Source organism: Eschrichtius robustus, chromosome 12 (genome assembly GCF_028021215.1).
Source record: "Eschrichtius robustus isolate mEscRob2 chromosome 12, mEscRob2.pri, whole genome shotgun sequence".
NCBI lineage: Eukaryota > Metazoa > Chordata > Mammalia > Artiodactyla > Eschrichtiidae > Eschrichtius > Eschrichtius robustus.
Genome location: NC_090835.1, coordinates 107207408 through 107226046, shown reverse-complemented (window position 1 = coordinate 107226046; position 18639 = coordinate 107207408). Strand labels below are relative to the sequence as shown.

Genomic DNA, 18639 nt, shown 5'->3' with positions numbered 1-18639 from the left:
GCACAGTATCCTATAGACAGCAACTCCACACTCCTTCCGACGGCCCTGGTTTCCAGTGTTCAGCCCGCTCTGGGGCATACAGTCACGGGATGTATCTTACCCTGGGGTCCAGAAAACATGGTCACCACAGGCCAGAAGACTTATATTTGAGTCCTGAGAATCAGACAAGTGAATAACTTTTTAATAAAACAATTTTCAATGGTGGCCCACACGCAGTCAATAGACCAAGGCCAATCCATGACACATTTGTAACCCGTTCCTTTACAAAATGAGGAAAATGAACATACGTAGGTCACACAGCCAAGAGTGTGCAATTTAGGGCTTCCCTGGTGGTGCAGTGGTTGAGAATCTGTCTGCTAATGCAGGGGACACGGGTTCGAGCCCTGGTCTGGGAAGATCCCACATGCCACGGAGCAACTGGGCCCATGAGCCACACCTACTGAGCCTGCGCGTCTGGAGCCTGTGCTCCGCAACAAGAGAGGCCGCGACAGTGAGAGGCCCGTGCACCGCGATGAAGAGTGGTCCCCGCTTGCCACAACTAGAGAAAGCCCTCGCACAGAAACGAAGACCCAACACAGCCAAAAATAAATATATAAAAATAAATAAATAAATAAAAGATTTAAAAAAAAAAAAAAAAAAAGAGTGTGCAATTTGGTGACTGCTCTTTATTCTGACAACACATCCTTGTCACATTTTAGTGGTACTGGTAGCAGGTAGGAATTTGCTATTCTGAAGGTTCTTCCTTTAAAGATAAAAACTTGGCCACCGTATACCATTCTCAAGCTTTTAACAGTCTGTGAAATCTGGGACCTGCTGATATTCAGGACTCCTCCTCGCTCATCCCCCTCGACCCAAAACAGGGCCCGGCAAGAGCATCTTCTCCTCATTCCCAGCGGACTTCCCAAACATCAAACCGCAACACTGCTGCTCAGCACTTCTCACTGTGAAAGGCACTTACACCACGTGAATCGAATCACAACAGCCCCACTGACCGTCCTGCTCATGTGCACTCTCGTGTGGATGACCGCAGCATGCATTTACACTGCTCAAGCGGCTTGGACAGTCTCTGAGCCGTTTCTGCACGTGCTGTGCAAGGTCAGGGCTCAGATCCGTCATCCACTGCTGCAGAACCCTGTTACCACAAACTCGGCAGCTTCAATCTCCCCACGCTGACTAGCACGCATTATCTATGGATCTGGAGCCTGGCGTGCTTAGCCAGGTCATCTCTAGGTTACAAGCCAGGTGTCAAGTCTCATCCAAAGCCTGAGTGGATCTAAGGGTTCACCCCATTTGTCGACAGAATTCAATCACGGTGGCTCTAGGACCAAAGGCCCTGCCTTCCTGCTGGCTGTCACCCAGAGACCACCCTAGTTCCTAGGTGTCATCCACAGCTCCCTGCCAACAAGGCCACTTGCTTCCTCAAAGCCAGCAAAGGAGGAGTCTGTGGAGTTTTTATTTTTTTGGTATTTCTGGTGTTGACTTGCAATATTATATTAGTCTCAGGTGTCCAACATAGTAATTTGATATTTTTACAGATTATACTCCAGACAAAGTTATTATAACGTACTGGCTATATTCCCTGTGCTGTACATTACATCCTTGTAACTTATTAATTTTATACCTAGTAGTTTGTACCTCTTAACCTCCTTCACCTATTCTGCCCCTCCCCCCACCTCTCTCCCCACCCCTCTCCCCTCTGATCACCACTTATCTGTTCTCTGTATCTGTGAGTCTGTCTCTGCTGTTTTCACTTACATGTGGAATCTAAAAAATAAGCAAACAAACAACTAAAACAGGAGAACTCTGTATTTATATAACAATAATGATGGTGATGATAGAACAGCTTTTTTATTAGGAACAAACTGGCATAAATTCCAGTGGCTATTAAAGTGCCTACCACAGAGCTCAGTGCTAAATAAATATTTGTTGAAATGATCCATTAATGCTCCTCATTAGATGAGGTTCCTTGAAAACAGGGACAACGGGTGTTCTGCATAATACCAAAGGAAGGAATATCTTGCTTACCAGCAGAAGGCATGCAAAAATATTTGTGGGATAACTTAAAATGTGCAAAGAATTCCAAGATGAAGGAAATGAATGAGGGCTGGAATGTGAAGGAAGCTAGAATCTGAAGACAAATACATGTGAACAGGCCAAAGCAAGAGAGAATTCCCAGTAAGTGCAAAGTGGGAACAAGCATATCATCTGCCTACCAGTCTCTCTTTGCTGCTGTAACAAATTTCCATAAATGTAACAAATGACCATAAACCACAGTGGCTTAAAACAGCCCCCATTCACTACCTCACAATTCAGCAGATGGGAAGTCTGAAATCTGCCTTGTCAGCCAGCCTCCATTGCTTTCTGGAGGCTCCAGGGAGGATCCCGTGGCCTCTCCCAGCTTGGGGAAACCGCCCGTGCCGCTTGGCTCTGGCCCCTTCTCCTGTCTGCAAAGCCAGCCCTGGCCGGCTGAACCTTCCTCACAAGGCCGTCTTTTCTGACACCTCTGTCTCCCTCCTCCCCACTGAAGGACCCCCACGATGCCAGACCCCACAGATAAGCCAGGATCATCTCTCATCTCAAGATCCTGATTTTAACCACATCTGCAAAGTCGCTTTTGCCACGAGAGGTAACACATTCACAGGTTCCAGGGATGAGGACATGGACACCCTGGGGTGGGGTGGGAGCATTACTCTGCCCATCATAGTCTGTTTATGCAACAGTAAAGAAAAACACCAGCCTGGAGTAAAACACTGGTGAGGGAATGCAGAAGGAAGCTAAATTAAAGTAACCCTAGCAGACTGTGAGATCCGGAAGAAGGAACGAAAGCTCGGCATCACTGTGCTGACAGTCGCCGGCGCCGAGGCTCAGGTCACTTTATCACTCTGGGTGTTGGTCATCTCTAAAGTGAAGCAATCCCTGCCCTGCCTGCATCCCAGAATACCATGTAGAACAACAGAAATGCTTTTTACATGCTTTGAGAACTACAAATTAATATACAAATGTAAGATATTATGGCTAATATCACAGTGAAGCAAAGTCACACATCAGCAGTGTGGGATCGTAAACCACACTGCTTCATCCCAAAAGCCCTTTGGTCTTGTTGAGCAGAATCCTGAGGCTTGACTTACGTAGAAAAAAGCATTCCTTGAGTGCAAAAATCAGACTCTGCTTAACAAAATATTCACGTTGCTAGAATATATTCTTGCAATAACATCAAAACTCATAAAAATCTAAGATAATAAATATAAAGAAAGAAAGAAAGGGGGGAGAATTGAAGTATAACTGAAGTAATCTGGTTAACTTCAATCATGAAACTAAAGGGGAAAATGTTAGTTTTAATACCAGGAGGCAGGTACCACCACAGCACATTCCAGGTGACAGGCAAGCAGAGCAGAATACAGGGCTTCCCCATCCACAGCTGCGTCCAGGCCAGGACGGGACACTGTGTGGCCGGGATCTCTCACCTGCGTTCCAAGCTGGCATTTTAAATGGCTTACAGGTTATTAGAACTTGAACGTCATGCTCTCACCTCACACTCAAGAGGAACAGAACTGAATTCACTCTCTTCCCCAGAGCACTGCTGTTCCTTCCCAGGGACAGCATTTCTGGCCATGGTGATACCAGCCAGCCAGCCTCCAAAAACAAAACAACCTCGAGATCTCCAACTCTCCCCTTCCTCACCACCCGCCCCCGTACCTAACTAATCACAGAGTCCCGTTGTCCCTTTGATTCTCTTTCCTTCTCCACAAGCAACGTCGTTTGCATCTACATCCTTATAATCTAGCAGGTCTTCCTGGCTCTCCTACTCAAATTCACTCTGTGCGTCTACACCATGCTGCCCTCTCCTCTCACTCTCCCCCATGCTGGGAACATACCACACATAAGTCATGTATTATACGTGATAAATATAAGCACCAGAATTTCATAAGCGGTGTGTGTCAGGCACTACACTAGGCATTATTAAGATCATCCTATCTGATCTGCACATCACCTAGTGATGTGGGTATAATTAACTGCATTTTAAAGAAAAGGGAATTAGGGTTCAAGATTATTAAGTAACTCCCGGAAGGACATTTTTGAAAGCAGGATTTGGGCCCAGGTTGCAGACTCACCCGAGGCGGAGCTCCACCCATGCCTCTGCTTATTTAATCAAGCCCACACCCCTCAACCTGCTCTTCCAGGCCTCCCGGGACCTGCACGTCTGGACTTTCAATATACTATTTGCCATACTCCATCCACACGCCGCCCTCTCCAGGGAGCTCAGTCCCTCGCCGCTCCCCTCTCCCAATCTGACCATCCTCTGAGGCCAGCCCACGGAGCCCTCCCAACTGCACTAGTCCCCACCGCCCTCCTTTCCCTGCTACCATCTGCAAAGCCACTCCTCCTTACACTGACGGACACAGGCACACCCTCACCTCGGCACCCACACGTCTGCTTCCTTCCCTACCTACTCCGGGTCCTGTACCATGTCTTACACTCTGCACTTTACACGCTGGGGATACTACAGGGAACAAAACATTTAAAAGTATATGCTGGTTCAAATAATCGTACACCTAATATTCTAGTACAAAACAAAATTATCTGACTTTAACCTCTTATGTCTCTGTCTATAATACTGGCTCAAAAATTAGTTATCAAACCCTAAAACAAATATCCATTGTCTGGCTGACACTAACTCACCATTAGGAACTATGTTGGGAGTATTCTGTTAAACTCAAATTTGATCAGCCAAGAAGAAAAATTTGACCTGCCCCCTAGGTTATGTCATCACACAATGACAGTTCATAAATGCTTCGCCACTTGGTCTATGATTCCCTGGTGCATACATAAATATATCTGATCAAATAATTGGCAAGGTCTCCAAATGGAATAAATGTGAAAGGCTGGAAATACAGCTTTTGAGATAGAAAAGTGATAATGAAAATAGGAAGATCCTTCACGAAATACTAGACTATGAAGATTTCTACATCAAAAAGAAGAAAAAAGGAGCATACAGGAGATCCTTCAGCAGCTCAGCTTCCTACAAAAAGGCCTCACAACTAACCCTTTTAATACCATGGCATTCATAACCAGAAACTTCCAAGCTAAGTGATGCTCAATACATCTGTTGAATTAATCATACTATGGATCATTGTTATTTAAGGGAAGATCTCCTCGTGATTCAGTGACTCGTTTATTATTATCATAGCAATTAACATGCTGTAAAATTACCTGTCAAATTACTTGTCCCCCCTAGACTATCAGTTCCTTGAGAACAATATCATATCCATCTTGCTGGTGGCTATATGCCTAGCACCTAACTCAACACAGAATAAATCTCAGCAGATATTTACTGAACGAATAGATCCTCCACTATTAAACACTAAGCTCAAAATACAGATTCTTATATTTTTTAATATTTCAATCCAAAAACTAAATAACAGGAATTTTAAATCTTTCCTCACCAAAAAAACACTTCATTTGGTAAAACCTACCAGGGCAGACAGCTCAGAATTTCCACTTTAACCTTACAAATTCTAGCAAAATACAACTCATATGTGAATTTCTTCCCAGTTTACACACTTAATTATAAATTCACTACAGTTAACAGTCACTGGTTTTATTTTTTTTTAATTCTCCTATTGGCCTTAGCTTTGAAAACTGATATTAAATGACTGCACTGCTTAAATACAAGACTTTTTTGCACACAATAAACTATAATTAGTGTTCAATCCTAAAGTTATAGCACGCTCCACTCCGAACAGACTTTAGAGATCGCCAGGTGATCCCTTCGTGTTATGGATTAAGAAAAAATTAAGGCTATACAATTAATTGGTGTTAAAACCCAGCCTCTGATTCTCAGGTCCACGCTCTTTCCTCAGTTAATCGATTAATTATGTGTAATGTTAAGACATAAGGAAAAACGTTTCACCGCGTAACAGTCTTTGACCAAAGCAGGACAGGACTGAAGATGTCTTTCTCGTTCCCAGTTATGCCAAACCTTTCCTCCGGGACCACAAATCACCGTAAGGAGGATTAGAGTCCAGTCCACGGCCCACAATCCTCTCACACGGGAAGGTAAGCCCGGCCCCCAGATCTGCTTTGCGCTGTAAGACACACCAGACTTCAAATCTGTTTATAGCCTGTGGCTGATTCCAAATCCCAGGGAACTTTCCGTCCTAGGCAACAGATTACCCCCACGGAGCGAGGCTGACTTTGGTGCCTTCCACATTCAATGTCCTTTCCCCATATTGGAGTACTCTCACTTATCTAGTTAGCACTGTGAAGAGAGGTCCATTCTAGTCATGGGGCAAACGCCCTATTCCATGCCAGACTTCTTTTCTATTCCGTAGGAATAACTCTTCCAACCTGGCAGCAAAGGTAAATACCCTGCCCAAATCAATGCAGCTCCTAAGTAGCTAAGCAGTAACTCAAACCCACGCTGGCCAAGAAATCCAACTCTTCTTCCACTTGTCCCAACACAAAGTCCCAGCATCCAGGGAGTTCGCAAGATAAGTCATCAACGAATTAATTAACGGTATGACCTAAATGACAGCAAAGAAAATAAAATGAGGGGCCTATAACGTAGTGATTAATACAGGCTTATTTTACTACTATAATCCATATCTTTCCACAATTGCAAAAACAAAAAAAAAAAACAAAACTCTTGAATATGCTTTATTTTTCAAATTTGACACACAATCTATTTACCTCTCCTTAGAATTTGTTAATTCTAGTTAGAAACTTGATAGAAAATAAAATTACTGGGATTTATGTTTCACCTCTGCCTTTGCAAACAAGGACAGGAGTGACCTTTGGGCAATCTGTTTAACCTCTTCGTTCCTCAGGGGTGACAAGAAAACCGCCTCAGAGGAGGGCTCCCTTGCTCCAGAAAGGAAACAGGTGTAAAGCCCGCTAAGCGGTGCCTGGCACAGAGTGAATGCTCAGCACACCTTAATTACTGTCATCCACCCACCATCACCGCCATCGTCACCACCCAAAACATGAGTGTCACAGGAGGCTCATTTTTGTCTGTTCTGTTCACTGTCGTATCCCCAGTGCCTGACACATCGTTGGCACTCAAACATCCATCGACCGAATTAATCATGAGCACTAGTACTTCTATTACTAAGTACAGGATGATCTGCCCCCAAATGTAATTGCCTCCAAGAGAAAAGATTAATTAAGCAAAAAACAAAAACAAAAAAAACCCCACCAAATTGCTACTGGAAATTTGGGGGATATGAAATAGAGAACTGCTCTCAGCCCGAATGCAAGGCTTCCTGGAGGAGAGAAGAGAGGAGGCTCCTCTCAAGTCAAGGAAGCATCTCTTCAGACTAAACTACCACCCGGAGAAAAGGCAAGTGCAAAGTATCCGTTAAGAGCACTTTGCAGGCCAAAAGATTTTCCAGCTTACATGACGGGGTACAAGAGTCTAGAACAGGAGACTTCTTAGTCTCCTCAGGAATCTGGGCCTCGACAGCAAGGACGAACCCCACTCTGCAGAGAGGAAAGAAGCACAGCAAGTGATCCCGGAGCTGTAACTCCGGTCCACATGCAGGTGGAGAAGGGCCCCCGGGGCCCCCGCCCGCCTCTCTCCACCACCCGGAGACCTTGCTGTCCCTGTGCACACTGGGCCGCGGGAAAGCTCTGCAGCCACAGGCTCCAACCAGACCGCCCCCACCCAAGCTGCAGCCCCGGCCCGCTTCTGAGGGCCCACGAAGTGGCTACTGGCTCCTGACCCTCCACCGGGAGGTCTGCGGGCAGGGAAGCCACTCTGCTCCCCCATGTCCATTCCTTACCGTAAAACCCTCAGAGAACTGGGAAGAACGCTGGGGAAAGGAGCCACCAGGGGTCTTCAGCAGGCTTCAGAGAGCAGCCCTCTGCCCCCCTTCCCCACCCTCACCCCAGACTTCTCCTACGACACACTCCTATTAACACAGTGATGTTAATATCACCTAACCAGCATAGTAAAGCACTAATCAAAAAGCAGCCTTTAAAAACAACCTGCTTCTCAAGAGCAGTGAACTTGTGCAGTTTGCCAACAATCTGGCCAACAGAGCTAGTCCGACTTGACACAGGAGAGAAGGTCCTGAGAAAAGACTAGTGCAGGAGGTTCTCAGGCAAGTCTGAAGTTCTCCAAATCTCAGTTTCCTTGCTCAGTATAGGGAGGACAGTGAAAATACCTACCACCCGCAGTTAAACGAGATAATTTATATAAAATGCTGGGCACACTGCCTGGCACGCAGCAATCATTCTATCAATGTCAGTGAATTTTTTCTGTGCCCTCCCCCCGAATAATTATCTACCAAGTGTCCAGAATCCTGGTTAAAGGCAAACATTTTGCCTCACTCCTTAAGCCTGATTCTTTACATGGAATCATAGCCAAATAATTCCAGTTTAGTGGAAACCTCTAACAAAAGTTGAGGAAAGGCTGCTTCAAAGGACAGGCAAGTTGAGAACTCCACACCTCAAAGAAAGCCGTTCAAGATCACAAGGACAATTAGCAGCTCTTCTAGTTCATCTCAGCGGTCAGGTGGTAACTAATAAAACTTCCCTCGACTTCAGCCCTGGAGTCCCGAAGCCCCACATGGAGACAGAAGCACTGGGCTTTCGCGCGCAACGGGGAGACAGGCCGTGCTCAGAAGTCTGCACGCTCCGGAGGCAACTCTAGCTCGGGACAGCATACGCCTCCAATGAAGCGAGTGTCCGAGTTCTCTAAGGAATGGCCTAACGTGAACCCCCTTCTCTAGTCCCTGTATTTTATTAATTTTCCTTTGTAAGTTAAATACTGAAGACTCCTATTTAATTGCCTCTCAATCTTTTCAAACTGCAAATATTTTGTCAAAATAAGATGTTAAATGTTATAAAAGTTAACATAAAGTCACCTCTTCCTTAAATACTGAAATAGATTTGATTGCTTTTCAGGTGTAATTTATTCTTATTCAACTTTACAGAACACCATGCTACACATTTCACTACCATAGACTCCTTTACCCCAATTTTTCTGGCTCAAAGCAGCCCCTTTGCTGTTGCCAGTGAAGGACAATGTTCATCAGTCCTAGCTCCAGTGCTAACCGGCTGTGTGACCTGGGAAATCACACCTTCTCAGTCACCCTTCCTCCTCCACACAATGATGGTTATTTAACTCCAGTACTAAGATCTCAACGCGCACGCCAACGGAATATTTTTTTTTAATTCAATGGTTAACATGAGTACAAAAACGGTAGGAAATCTATCATACAAAACTGGATACGTTACTTTTTTTCCCTGAAATGGGTATTTTCTAAATCCTTTAAATCTGAAGTTACAACCAATCATTTTATCTCCTAAATTGCAACTATGTTGGGTATATACTGTCCAATTCCCCAACAGTACCCTGAAATGCCTTGCTTCTACCCAACCAACAACTGCATTCTGTTCTCATTTCTACAGACTTCTACAACTTTCAGGCAAGTTTTCTGCAAGATAATAAACATCAGTAAGTAAAGACTTAATTATGAAGTATTTTGAGTACCTAACCTTTACCAGCTATGCTAGATATAGGGGATAAGTGATTAAGACACTTTTTTCCTAAACCCAAGGAGTCACAATCCTGTAAAGACATAGCACTGTGCCATCACTCCCATCCCTCTCCCAGGCAGACATCACTAATCTATCATGGGCCTCTCCCTTGAACTGGACACAGCTTTGGCTCCGTGATTCCATGTAGCCACTACCAATCAAATAGGCTTATTTTAATAGACTTCAGCACATTTCACTAAATCTCCATCTACACAAGTGATGATTATGATGCCGATACTGGAATGCAGAAATTTGCAGGACACCAAATATGGATTAGAAAGTAAAACCAGAAGATGTAATATCCCCGTCATCTATTATGATCCCACTGAAGCATTATTTAAAAGGGTTAAGGAAAACTGTGGAAAGAATGGTACTTCCTGCCAATTCTCAATTACCATTTTCCAGCATCTTAAATTAATTCTTAAATGAAGACGATAAAGCCTGTGAGAGCCACCTGAGTCTAGGGAATCCGGGTATCTGTCTTAAACATGCTCTCTTTAAAGGCTATGGTTGTCTGATGGCAGCTAGAACATGCTCAAAAGAAAATAATTAAATTAGTGAAAATAAAAAATAAGGCCATAAAAATGAAATTCTGAAACAAAATATTACAGCTTACATAATCTGCCTGACAGCTCAAAGGGTCCATCTCTTTCCTCTACGCAAGACTTGGTAAAAATGCGTTGTCTTCCAACAGCAGACAAATTAACTCCTCTTGACCAGGACTAACTTGCCAACCATTTAAAGATAAACGCTTTGCCTTCCATGTGTCACGGTGCAGAACTCTGGACTTGGTGCTTGCTTAGATGTCTGACCACAGCTAAAGCGCTTCCTAAGGAAAACCTAGGCTACTTGCAGGTGTGGAGGACTTCAACATGTCAGTTCTTCCATATTTAAAGCACCAATATTAATTTCGTACCAAGGACACCTGACAAGGTAATCTACAGTTCCAACTCGCCTACGCTCCTGGCAGAGACGAGCTTGATGTAACAGATATCAGAAAGGGAAAAATCCACGAACGCTGACCATTCAGTTCTCTAAAGTCTCCACCTACCGAAAAATGTGCTCCCACAGTCCGTCGGGGTAACAAGAGCGTCCTGAGGAGATGACTCGATCGAGCTCATTGTGCGTCACGTTGTTCTGTGTCCCCCTGAGAGTTTAGTACTAACAAAGCTCCACGTGCCCACCCACTCTGCCTCGACGGTCAGGAAGCTCAAAGCTGAATTTCATGCCCACCTGGCAGCCGTCCTCAGTGCTGGGGACACTACCTCCATCTTTCTACAGCCTCCACTGCAGACTCCTATTTTTTTCATTCTTCTTAGGATGGTCCAACGCTGTGTTTTTTTATTGAAGCCACCTCAGAATCTTTTTGGAAATAAGCTAGGGGTACAAAATGTAATAAATTCTCTTTCCTCCCATTATTACTGTGTTTGGTCCTCATGGCCCCCCAAACCCTCCCCTCTCTGCACTCCTGTACACGCTGTTCTCCCCAAACACAGTCCTTGCTACTGCCAGCATTCAGTGAGGTTGGATGAACCAGGCATGTGGCCCCTAACATATAAGTAAAATACGGATTTTGACATGTGCATTAAGTCCCTCAAAAACTGTGAGATCCTGGAGGGCAGAAGAGTACAGCTTACGTAGGCTCTTGCTCCCAGCAGCCTCAATGCAAGCCTTGCACCCTGCAGACACACAGTAGAGACAAGTTCTGTTCATGGGAAGAGTAAGTCAACACTTTGGAAGCCCACTAGGTGAAGCCACATGGGAGGTAGTAAGCTCAAAAGAAGGTTTCTACCCTAAAGGAGTTAACAAACCAAAGAACTAAGCTATGTAAACTACCTATGTAGCCAACATGGATTGCACATCTGTAAATACAGAGAATTGAAAATACAAAGCCTGGAATGGTTGCATTTGGCTGAGGCTCTTAGCTGAGTTAAAAGGAGTAAGACTTGTGAGGGCATTCAGGCGCAAAATAATGACCCCACGGAGGTACAAGGCAGCAATATTCAGGGACCAGCAAGAACATTTCCCCGGGTGTAGCAAAGAGCAAGCACAATTAGACCATGAGGTGAGCCCTGGGGATGGCTGGCGGAGGGCCCTGCAGCAGCAACGCAGAGCACATTTCACAGTAGTTGTGAAATGATTCACAACTACTGTCAGGAAGAGACAGGAGCAAGAAAGCTGGAGTGACCGCTGACAGTGAGCACTAGAGATGCACAGCACACAGGCACCCTGGCTACCTGCACGCATTCTCAAGGGCCAGCGGGGGACAACCCATGCAAGTGCCCATCTTAGCACAAAGGCCACGACAGCCCTAAGGGCCAGAGCAGCGGTTTCAACCTCACCTTGAATCTGAGACCTCTTCTTAGAGTAAAACAATCCCTCTCTCTCCCCTACTCCCCCTGCCTCTCTCCCTCTCTCCCTCTCTCCCTCTCTCTCCCTCTCTCCCTCTCTCTCTCACACACACACACGCACACACACGCACACACACGCACACACACACAGAGCTGTAACTTAATGTGGGTGGCTTACCACAGAGGCAGTATAACAAAATGGCTTAGAGCAACTCTTGGGTTCAGATCTCAGCCCTGACACTCAGGAGGTGTGCGCCCTCAGGGAACATACTTAACCTTACTTACTAAACCAGGTGTAAAATGGGGACAAAAACTGTACTTGCCTCTTACATAGGAATATATAAAATGTTCAGCGGAGTGAGTAGCTCAACAAGCTCTCACCCAACACGACTAAGAAACTGGACGGCAGGTATGGCTCTCCAGACCCTTTGCATTAACCTCACAGCACTCCGAGACCCTCGATACCCACGGCGGGAGCCACTGTGCTGGGAGATAAATGCGAAGCAGAGCAGTAAACTCCACCAGCAGGGATTTACGTGGCAACCAGAGTTCAGCACTGTGCCAGGGGCTGCAGAAGCCAGCACAACACCCAGCAAGTGAGGGGACAATGCACAGGGTGGGGTTGTAGGGAAGTGGGAGATACTGGTGCAGAGGTTAGAAGGAGCCTGACCCTCAAGCAGGGGTTTTAAGGTGGAAATGAAGTGGGGAGCCAAAACTGTCTGGCCAGGGAGTAGCTTAGGAAGACAGCCTGGAGGAGGCCATTCAGCACCAACCCGACCACTGCACTCCCGGCCCTAAATAAGGTTTCCCTTCTAACCTGCATGGATTCACGCTGCTGGCACTTCAGTAGGCATAAGCCACACCAACAGAGTTACACGAACAGCTTAACTAATTTCTCCGTAATATTGAAAGTATGCAGGCACTTGACTGAATTTGAGGGTCTCTTACTCAGCCTCAGATCTCTGTCCCTCCCACCCACCCCTCCCACCAGTTTTCAAACCCGCGTTCACTGTAATTACCTTAAACACAGCACGATGCATGAGTAACTAGGAAGTAATCAGGTATCCAGCAGTTACAGCTGTCTAACGCCCTTTGACTGTACGTCTAGACAGTTTCTAACCTCTTTTCTCCTGCCACAGAGTCTGAGAGCAGTGTGAATCCCAACTGGACACTTCCTAGCGCTTTGACCGCGGGCCTCGGTTTCCCCATCTGTGCAAAGCCTCAAAGCACCGCCTCAAAGAGCAGCTGGGAAAACTAAATGAGGTCCTATCAGCCAAGTGACTGCGCGTAATAAGCACAGCCTGCGTGCGCATTAGGATTTTCACCTTTATTCACCCCATCACTTCCTGAGCACCGGGTGACGGCACCGCCACCGCCCGGGGGGACCCGAGAGGCCCGGCCCCGGCGCCGCCCGCCGCTCGCGGGCCGGGCTCCGGACACTCCTGAGGGTCTCGGGCAGGGAGGGGACCCGGCCCGAGCCCGGACCAGCCTGCCCCACGTCCAGGTGCGGCCGCGGTCTCGGAAGTTCCTGCGAGGTGGGCTTTTAACGTGTAAGAAAACACAAAACAGGAAAACATTTCCTGGTCTGTGACTGCACAGCACCGCTCCCTCTTACTTCCTCCGCGACCTGGGACCCGGGCGAGGGGACCGGGCAGCAAGGGAGCCCCCGCGCGCGGGCGCCGGCCTTCCCGCGGCCCGCGCCCCCGGCGCCCCCGCGGCCGCCCCCCCGCGACGCCCCGAGAGCACACGTGCCCGCGGCCCCCGCCCCCGCTCACCTGGCCCGTGATGCCCGTGATGAGCGCCACCTTCCTGGGCTTGCCCGTCTCGCCGTCCCCGGAGCCGCGGGCGCTGGGGCAGCCCGCCGCTGCCTGGGCCATGTCCGCGCGCGCTGAAGAGAGGCGCCGACCGACGGGGGTGTGCCGCGCGAGCCTCCTCGCCGGCTGCAAGGACCAGCCCCGCGCCACCCGCCGCCGCACTCTGACAGGGCCGCCTGGGAGGCCGGCGGGGCGGGCCGTGGGCGGGGCGGCCGGCCTGCGGCCTGGCGGGCGCAGCGTCAGCCGCATCACCGCGCGACGCACCGCCGCGCCGGCGGCAGGCCCCGCCCTCCCCGCCGGCGGCCTCACAACCAGAGCAGGCCCCGCCCACTGCCGGCGGCGCGCGAGCCGGGCGGGGCGGGGCTTGTAGGCGGCGCCTGCGCGTGAAGGGCGGGGCGTCGGGCGGGCCTGCGCGGGCTTGTCCAGATCCTCAGGAGAGGCTGGGATGCCAAGTCTTTGCGCCAGGCATGCTCCTTGCAAGGGCTGGCAGTGGACGGGGCGGGCCGTCGGCGGCCTGACTTCACCATCTCATGCTGCACGTCTTCCCCTCCACCCTCCCGAATCTCCCAGGAATCGTCACACTATCCGAGGATGCTGGGAAGAAGTAAGGGCAGACCTTTCCCTTAGGAGAAAGCCCTGAATCCCGTCCGAATCTAGGGGTCACGGACCCTGGGTCATCGGCTTTGATAAGTAATTCCTGGACACCTGCTGCAATGCCCTTTGAGGAGTCTGGTTCTCTGTTTCCTGAAGGGCACTAGCGTCACAAGGCCCCTGAATGGGGTCACGGATAGGGGAAATGACCGGCCTCACGCCTAACCTGCTTTCTGACTTCTCGCGTTTTTCTGAGGCTTGGAACCAGGCACGAGATTCCAAGTAACTCGATTCAAATTGCTGTAGTCAGAGGACTGGCAGAGCAAGACGAAAGTCTCCGGTCCCACCCATGTGCAGCAGAAGGAAATGTTGAAAAGACTGCACAGGTCAGTAAACCTGGACATGCCGAATTTCAAAGAGTAATTCAGATGCAAGGTGGCGTCCTAGCTTGACGTCTGTCGAATTTGGCTTCCGTGTGGCAGCTGCACGTAGGGCAGGGAGAGGAGAGGAGCTGACTCAGACGCTGGCAGGGTAGCAGGTGTGTGTACCTAAGCATTGGCCGGAACCAGGGAGGAGAGAGGAACTTCCTTGTCCCCACTGCTCTGCTTCTCTGCCCTGTACATATTCCTCTCCCCAACGGATCAGCACAGACGAGCGCTTGAAATCACAAACTGAGTGACTAGGAGGTGCCCAACCTAACCTGCAAGACCCTTACAGACTTGGGACTTCCCTGGCGGTCCAGTGGTCAAGACTCCGCGGTTCCACTGCAGGCGGGGGCGCGGGTTCGATCCCTGGTCGGGGAACTAGGATCCCGCACGCCGGCAGGGCCCGTACAAAAAATGGGGGCGGGGGCGGGGGCGGGGGTGGGGGGAAGACCCTTACAGCCTTCAAATCCCAAAATAGAAAAGCTCAGGATTTCATTAAAAATCTCTCTGTCCCCTAAGCATGTCAGCAATATGCCTTAGCTTTATGGATAGACTTGTCTCTGGATTCACTTGCCTCTCCCCTGTACGTTCCATTCAGAGAATGCCTAAAGGAAGGTCAGTTACTAGCCCCAGCAGAGGGCTGCATCACTGGTGAACAGAGAGGCCCTGAGGCAAAGGAGAGGAAACCCTCTCACTAGGGGAACTCGCTATAACCAAGAAATGTCTTTGAAATCTACTAGATTCTATTAAAAACTTATGTTTGTTTTAATATAAATATGCTTTGAATTAATTTGCAGATAAATTATTTAACATTCCCCCAAATTGCTGAAAAAATGGATCCTTAGGGAGGACGTGCCAAGTTCATCTGGCAGCCGAGACCTCCAATCACACTGCTGGCCTGTCCTGGTAAGAAGCATGACAGTGGAAGACCCATGGAAAGAAAATCAATTATATTTTAGGGCCTGCAAATAAAATAATTACAAAATATTGAGGGAAATGGTAGTTCAGAGATACAGTGGGAGGTTTAAAAAGAAGGATATTTCTCTAGAAAAATTCTCTGAAGAAAGGTGATGAGACAGGAAGACAGGAGTACAGCCGTTTTGGAAAAGGACCGGGGAATGGCCTTGAGTTAGTGGGCTTGACAGGCCCAGTAAAACAAAGCACCTAAAGGCTTGGCCTCCTGAGACAATAACCAGAGACCCACAGGAGTAGAAGATTATCTCTGTTCCACTGATGAATGTACATAGTTTCCAAAGAACAAAAGCAGGACTGTAAAACTACCACCTAGCAGAACCACCAAACTGCCAGTTCCCTGAAAGATATAGATAAAGGCCTGACACACATTCCTAAGTTGTTTTTGCAGGAAGCAGACGAAAACTGCTGACTACAAGCATGTGGACCCCAGACCTATTGAAACCAGATGGTTGATGATGCTCGAAACTTCACCTTGACGCCAGCGAATCGGAGACCTGGGCACAAGCTCATCAGGCTCCTGCATCCCCTCCTTCACGTGGCCTTTAAAACCCCTTCCCTGAAAGTCCTCGGGGAGCTGGCATTCTTCCCTACCTTCTCTCTGGTGCACCAGCTCTCCTTCCAATAAAAAGCTTTGCTCGCCTAGGAATCTTGTGGGAGCGACACTCATTTCTATGGTCTTGCTGTCCCAGAATCTGGAGAGGGCCCGAGAACAGTGGTAGAGCAGTATATTGGTTTGCTGAGGCTGCCACAGATTGAGAGCTTAAACAACAGAATTTTGTTTCCTCACAGTTCTGGAGGCTGGAAATCCAAGATCAGGTGTTAGCAGGGTTGGTTCCTTCTGCAGCCTCTCTCCTTGGCTTAGAGGCAGCTACCTCCGGGTAACACGTGTCAGAATTGAGTTACGCTGGGACTTCCCTGGCGGTCCAGTGGTTAAGACACCACGCTTCCACTGCAGGGGGCGTGGGGTCAATCCCTGGCCAAAAAAAAAAAATTGAGTTGCGTTGTTAGGACACACCCAGCTGATGTCGGAGGGTTACTCCTTGGTGGTATGGGAAACCCTCCCCAAAACACATTGGAATTGTGTCCAGAACCTTATAACATGTCATCTAAGAATGGTGATTGCAATTTGTAAAAAGCTGTTGCCAAGGTCACATAGCTAGTAGCTGGTTATGGTAAAAATAATGATTGGCTCTTCCAACTCCATTCCATATTCTATTTGGAAAAACTGAAGCGCTAAAGCCCACATTTCCCAGGTTATGTTGCATCCAGAGTTTTGGAAATTGAGTTCCACCAGTCAGACTGTGACAGGTGGAAGGGAAACAGGCACCATCTTTCTCCTGCTGGTCACATAGTAGAAAAGTTTTCGGCAGCTAAGTTCCAAGTTTAGGTCTGTCACAAGTTGCATGAATACCGGAGCCGGTCAGGGTGGTGGCGGCAGCAGCTTCCTAAATTCTGGCTTGGAGTTCTGGGGGTGTGCCCTTGACATCAGCAGCCCAGTGATAACCCTCTAGCTTCTCTTCCTCCACTCCTTACAAAGTTTTCTTTTTTTTTTTTTTCTAAACCACGGTTTTTATTGAAATCATTGTAGATTAAAATGTATTTGTAAGAAATAATGCAGTGACATGCCATGTACCCTTCAACCAATTTCCCCCACGGTCACATGCTCAAAAACTACAGTGCAACATCACAAGCAAGATGTTGACCTTGATACAATTTGCTGCTATTATGCAGATTTCCCCAGTTTTACCTGTACTCATTTGTACATACGTGTGTTTAGCTTTATGCCATTTTATCACATGTATAGGTTCGTTTATCTACCACCAAGATCAAAATACAGAATATCTGGCAACACAAGGATGCCTCCTGCTGCCCTTTCACAGCCCCATCTCTCATCCCTGGAAACCACTAATCTGCCCTTTACTTCTCAAGTTTTGTCACTTCAAAAAGTATTATAAATGGACTCATACAGCTGGCAGTCTTTGGGAACTGGCTTTTTTCACTGAGCCTAAGTTTCCTGGGGGTCCATCCCAGCCGTGTGTATCAGCAGCCCATCCCTTTTTATTGTTGAGTAGCAATCCATGGTGTGGATGCCCCAGGTTTGTGCAGCCATTCACCCATTGAAGGATATTTGGGCTGCTTCTAGTCTGGGGCTGCTACAGATAAAGCTGCTATGAACATTCATGTACAGGTTTTTGTGTGACTATAGTTTTTGCTTAGCCCAAGAGTGTAATTGCTGGGCCATATAGTAATTGCATGTTTAGTTGAGGTTTTTTGTTTGTTTGTTTTGTTTTAAACTTCCAAATTGTTTTCTCGCAGAGTTTGTTAACAGAATATCTTGCCCTAAATCCCTTTCTACGTGAATTGCCTTCGGTGGTTTCTGTGTCCCACTTTAAACTCTGATGGACACAGCAGTACAGATGAGACAGAAACTGCAGACAGGTACCCTTAACTTCCACTGAAAGGCCAACAAAATGGTTATGTGTGTGTGTGTGTGTGTGTGTGTGTGTGTGTGTGTGTGTGTGTGTAATTGAGAGAGAAGGGCTGTAGCAGGGAAAACATCCAGGGGGAAAGAAGAGACCATTTCCTTTTTATTTTCCCTCTATTTCAGGATTTATACCAGTTTTCCAGTAAATAAAGCAGGATAGAAGTAGCGAATTTTTAAGTAAAATCTTATCAGCTCCAACTCCACTGGAGATGAGACAACTCAGACCTCTGTCTTCCACTGTGTTTCTCTTCACAATAAAATTAACTTGTGTGAGTCTCCTGTCTTAGGATTTGTGGCAGAAGCAGCAGAGTTTTAGAAACAGAATTGGAAGGTTTGTGAGGACTTCCTGAAATCCGTCACCTCCACTTTGGGTTTCCCACTTGACAAATGAAATCAATATGGCAAGTTTTTTAGACCATGATTTTAGAAAAGGGAAAATGTATCCAAAACAATCG

The 18639-nt window shown here is 47.5% G+C and overlaps 1 protein-coding gene and 1 long non-coding RNA gene across 4 annotated transcripts in view; one reads left to right on the top strand and one right to left on the bottom strand.

The window, feature by feature from the left end:
• The window catches only part of GMDS (GDP-mannose 4,6-dehydratase), a 486657-nt gene extending 472786 nt beyond the window's left edge, over nucleotides 1-13871 (bottom strand). For all 3 annotated transcript variants that reach the window (XM_068557602.1, XM_068557604.1, XM_068557605.1), the window contains exon 1: nucleotides 13670-13871. In XM_068557602.1, the coding sequence (XP_068413703.1) occupies nucleotides 13670-13771 (102 nt within the window). In that variant the 5' untranslated portion in view covers nucleotides 13772-13871. The remainder of the gene's footprint in view (nucleotides 1-13669) is intronic.
• A 544-nt stretch (nucleotides 13872-14415) lies between these two features.
• Nucleotides 14416-16286, top strand: LOC137773987 (uncharacterized). Its single transcript, XR_011075772.1, has 3 exons — nucleotides 14416-14685; nucleotides 15522-15630; nucleotides 16088-16286. It is a non-coding gene; the product is annotated as an uncharacterized lncRNA (long non-coding RNA).
• Nucleotides 16287-18639: the final 2353 nt, after the last annotated feature.